At 58.8% G+C, this 4,809-nt stretch overlaps 1 protein-coding gene across 1 annotated transcript in view; it reads left to right on the plus strand.

Moving 5' to 3' along the window:
* Nucleotides 1-11: 11 nt before the first annotated feature.
* CYHR1 (cysteine and histidine rich 1) overlaps nt 12-4,809 on the plus strand; it is a gene marked incomplete at its 3' end in the record, with an annotated part of 19,413 nt that continues 14,615 nt past the window's right edge. Inside the window, exon 1 of the mRNA XM_017839894.1 lies at nt 12-248. Within this exon, the coding sequence (XP_017695383.1) occupies nt 28-248 (221 nt within the window). The remainder of the gene's footprint in view (nt 249-4,809) is intronic.

The raw sequence follows: 4,809 nt of genomic DNA on the forward strand, positions 1-4,809 counted from the left end.
CCCCCCCAGTGCACCAACGGGCACCTGATGTGCGCCGGCTGCTTCATCCACCTGCTGGCGGACGCGCGGCTGAAGGAGGAGCAGGCGACGTGCCCCAACTGCCGCTGCGAGATCAGCAAGAGCCTGTGCTGCCGCAACCTGGCCGTGGAGAAGGCGGTCAGCGAGCTGCCCTCCGAGTGCGGCTTCTGCGCCCAGCAGTTCCCCCGCTCCCTGCTCGAGAGGCACCAGAAGGAGGAGTGCCAGGACCGGTCAGCGGGACGGGGAGGGATGGTTGAGGGTCATGATGGTTCCGGGCACTGGTGCTGGTGGGGTTGGGGGAAGATGTTTCGGTGCCTCCCCTCGAGGCTTTGGTGTGGGGTGTTCCCGTTCTGAAGTCCCGTCCCTGGTGGGATCTCGTCTCCTTGGGGAGCTCTGAGGTGGCTTCACGACCATGGCAAAGGCAGTTCTGTCTCCAGGCCCTGGCACGGGGTGTTCCCGGTCCAAAATTCCCCCTTGGCATCATCCCACCTCTTTGGAAAGTGATAGTGCCAGCTCCAGAATCATGGCAAAGGCAGTTTCTCCTCCAGGCCCTGGCACAGAGTGTGCCCATTCCAAAATTCCCCCTTGGCATCATCCCACCTCCTTGGGGAGCTCTGAGGTGGCTTCACGACCATGGCAAAGCCAGTTCTCTCTCCAGCCCCTGGCACAGGGTGATTTCACCCCAAAATTCCTCCCCAGCAGGATCCCACCTCTTTGGGAAGTGATGGAGCCAACTCTGGAGTCGTGGCAAAGGCAGTTCCTCCTCTAGCCCCTGGCACAGGGTGTTCCCGTTCCAAAATTCCCCCTTGGCATCATCCCACCTCCTTGGGAAGGTCTGAGTCGGCTCCAGAGTCGGTTCCATCTCCAGGCCCTGGCACAGGGTCTTCCCACCCCAAAATTCCCCCTTGGCATCATCTCACCTCTTTGGAAAGTGATAGTGCCAGCTCCAGAATCATGGCAAAGGCAGTTTCTCCTCTAGCCCCTGGCACAGAGTGTGCCCATTCCAAAATTCCCCCTTGGCATCATCCCACCTCCTTGGGGAGCTCTGAGGTGGCTTCACACCCATGGCAAAGCCAGTTTCTCCTCTAGCCCCTGGCACAGGGTCTTCCCACCCCAAAATTCCTCCTTGACATCATCCCACCTCCTTGGGGAGCTCTGAGGTGGTTTCACACCCATGGCAAAGCCAGTTCTCTCTCCAGGCCCTGGCACAGGGTCTTCCCACCCCAAAATTCCCCCTTGGCATCATCCCACCTCCTTGGGAAGGTCTGAGTCAGCCCCAGAGTCAGTTCCCTCTCCAGGCCCTGGCACAGGGTCTTCCCACCCCAAAATTCCTCCTTGGCATCATCCCACCTCCTTGGGGAGCTCTGAGGTGGCTTCACACCCATGGCAAAGCCAGTTCTCTCTCCAGGCCCTGGCACAGGGTGTTCTCATTCCAAAATTCCTCCCTGGTGGGATCTCACCTCCTTGGGGAGCTCTGAGGTGGCTTCACGGCCATGGCAAAGCCAGTTCTCTCTCCAGGCCCTGGCACAGACAGGGTCTTCCCACCCCAAAATTCCCCCTTGGCATCATCCCACCCCCTTGGGGAGCTCTGAGGTGGCTTCACGACCATGGCAAAGCCAGTTCTCTCTCCAGGCCCTGGCACAGGGTGATCCCATTCCAAAATTCCCCCTTGGCATCATCCCACCTCCTTGGGAAGCCCTGAGTCAGCTCCAGAGTCATGGCAAAGGCAGTTCCATCTCCAGGCCCTGGCACAGGGTGTTCTCACCCCAAAATTCCTCCTTGACATCATCCCACCTCCTTGGGAAGGTCTGAGTCGGCTCCAGAGTCGGTTCCATCTCCAGCCCCTGGCACAGGGTCTTCCCACCCCAAAATTCCCCCTTGGCATCATCCCACCCCCTTGGGAAGGTCTGAGTCAGCTCCAGAGTCATGGCAAAGCCAGTTCCATCTCCAGGCCCTGGCACAGGGTGTTCTCATTCCAAAATTCCTCCCTGGTGGGATCTCACCTCCTTGGGGAGCTCTGAGGTGATTCCACGACCATGGCAAAGGCAGTTCTGTCTCCAGGCCCTGGCACGGGGTGTTCCCGGTCCAAAATTCCCCCTTGGCATCATCCCACCTCCTTGGGAAGTGATAGTGCCAGCTCCAGAATCATGGCAAAGGCAGTTTCTCCTCTAGCCCCTGGCACAGGGTGTGCCCATTCCAAAATTTCCCCTTGGCATCATCCCACCTCCTTGGGGAGCTCTGAGGTGGCTTCACGACCATGACAAAGCCAGTTCTGTCTCCAGACCTTGGCACAGGGTGTTCCCACCCCAAAATTCCTCCTTGACATCATCCCACCTCCTTGGGAAGTGATGGAGCCAACTCTGGAATTGTGGCAAAGGCAGTTCCTCCTCTAGCCCCTGGCACAGGGTGTTCCCGTTCCAAAATTCCTCCTTGGCATCATCCCACCTCCTTGGGAAGGCCTGAGTCGGCTCCAGAGTCAGTTCCCTCTCCAGGCCCTGGCACAGGGTCTTCCCACCCCAAAATTCCCCCTTGGCATCATCCCACCTCCTTGGGGAGCTCTGAGGTGGCTTCACACCCATGGCAAAGCCAGTTCTCTCTCCAGGCCCTGGTACAGGGTGTTCCCGGTCCAAAATTCCCCCTTGGCATCATCCCACCCCCTTGGGAAGGTCTGAGTCGACTCCAGAGTCAGTTCCATCTCCAGGCCCTGGCACAGGGTGTTCCCGGTCCAAAATTCCTCCTTGACATCATCCCACCTCCTTGGGAAGCTCTGAGTCAGCTCCAGAGTCGGTTCCACCTCCAGGCCCTGGCACAGGATCTTCCCACCCCAAAATTCCTCCTTGGCATCATCCCACCTCCTTGGGAAGCTCTGAGGTGGCTTCACACCCATGGCAAAGCCAGTTCTCTCTCCAGGCCTTGGCACAGGGTGATCTCATTCCAAAATTCGTCCCCAGCAGGATCCCACCTCCTTGGGGAGCTCTGAGGTGGCTTCACACCCATGGCAAAGCCAGTTCTGTCTCCAGGCCCTGGCACAGGGTCTTCCCACCCCAAAATTCCTCCTTGCCATCATCCCACCTCCTTGGGGAGCTCTGAGGTGGCTCCACGACCATGGCAAAGCCAGTTCTCTCTCCAGCCCCTGGCACAGGGTGTTCCCGGTCCAAAATTCCCCCTTGGCATCATCCCACCTCCTTGGGAAGCCCTGAGTCAGCCCCAGAGTCAGTTCCATCTCCAGGCCCTGGCACAGGGTGTTCCCATTCCAAAATTCCCCCTTGGCATCATCCCACCTCCTTGGGAAGGCCTGAGTCAGCTCCAGAGTCAGTTCCCTCTCCAGGCCCTAGCACAGGGTCTTCCCATCCCAAAATTCCTCCTTGGCATCATCCCACCTCCTTGGGGAGCTCTGAGGTGACTTCACACCCATGGCAAAGCCAGTTCCCACTCCGGCCCCTGGCACAGGGTGTTCTCACCCCAAAATTCCTCCTTGACATCATCCCACCCCCTTGGGAAGGTCTGAGTCGGCTCCACAGTCGGTTCCATCTCCAAGCCCTGGCACAGGGTCTTCCCACCCCAAAATTCCCCCTTGGCATCATCCCACCTCCTTGGGAAGGTCTGAGTCGGCTCCAGAGTCAGTTCCCTCTNTGGCAAAGCCAGTTCTCTCTCCAGGCCCTGGCACAGGGTGTTCCCATTCCAAAATTCCCCCTTGGCATCATCCCACCTCCTTGGGAAGGTCTGAGTCGGCTCCAGAGTCAGTTCTCTCTCCAGGCCCTGGCACAGGGTGTTCCCATTCCAAAATTCCCCCTTGGCATCATCCCACCTCCTTGGGAAGGTCTGAGTCAGCCCCAGAGTCAGTTCCCTCTCCAGTCCCTGGCACAGGGTCTTCCCACTCCAAAATTCCCCCTTGGCATCATCCCACCTCCTTGGGGAGCTCTGAGGTGGCTTCACGACCATGGCAAAGCCAGTTCTCTCTCCAGGCCTTGGCACAGGGTGTTCCTGGTCCAAAATTCCTCCTTGGCATCATCCCACCCCCTTGGGAAGCCCTGAGTCAGTTCCAGAGTCATGGCAAAGCCAGTTCCATCTCCAGCCCCTGGCACAGGGTGTTCTCATTCCAAAATTCCTCCCTGGTGGGATCTCACCTCCTTGGGGAGCTCTGAGGTGGCTTCACGACCATGGCAAAGGCAGTTCTGTCTCCAGGCCCTGGCACAGGGTCTTCCCACCCCAAAATTCCCCCTTGGCATCATCCCACCTCCTCGGGAAGGTCTGAGTCAGCTCCAGAGTCGGTTCCATCTCCAGCCCCTGGCACAGGGTGTTCCTGGTCCAAAATTCCCCCTTGGCATCATCCCACCTCCTTGGGAAGCCCTGAGTCGGCTCCAGAGTCAGTTCCCTCTCCAGGCCCTGGCACAGGGTCTTCCCACCCCAAAATTCCTCCTTGGCATCATCCCACCTCCTTGGGGAGCTCTGAGGTGGCTCCAGAGTCGGTTCCATCTCCAGGCCCTGGCACAGGGTCTTTCCACCCCAAAATCCCTCTTTGGCATCATCCCACCTCCTTGGGAAGCTCTGAGTCGGCTCCAGAGTCAGTTCCATCTCCAGCCCCTGGCACAGGGTCTTCACACCCCAAAATTCCTCCTTGGCATCATCCCACCTCCTTGGGAAGCCCTGAGTCAGCTCCAGAGTCGGTTCCATCTCCAGGCCCTGGCACAGGGTCTTTCCACCCCAAAATCCCTCTTTGGCATCATCCCACCTCCTTGGGAAGCTCTGAGGTGGCTTCACAACCATGGCAAAGCCAGTTTCTCCTCTAGC

The sequence above is a fragment of the Lepidothrix coronata genome, unplaced genomic scaffold (assembly GCF_001604755.1).
Source record: "Lepidothrix coronata isolate B3197 unplaced genomic scaffold, Lepidothrix_coronata-1.0 Scaffold548, whole genome shotgun sequence".
Classification (NCBI taxonomy): Eukaryota; Metazoa; Chordata; class Aves; order Passeriformes; family Pipridae; genus Lepidothrix; species Lepidothrix coronata.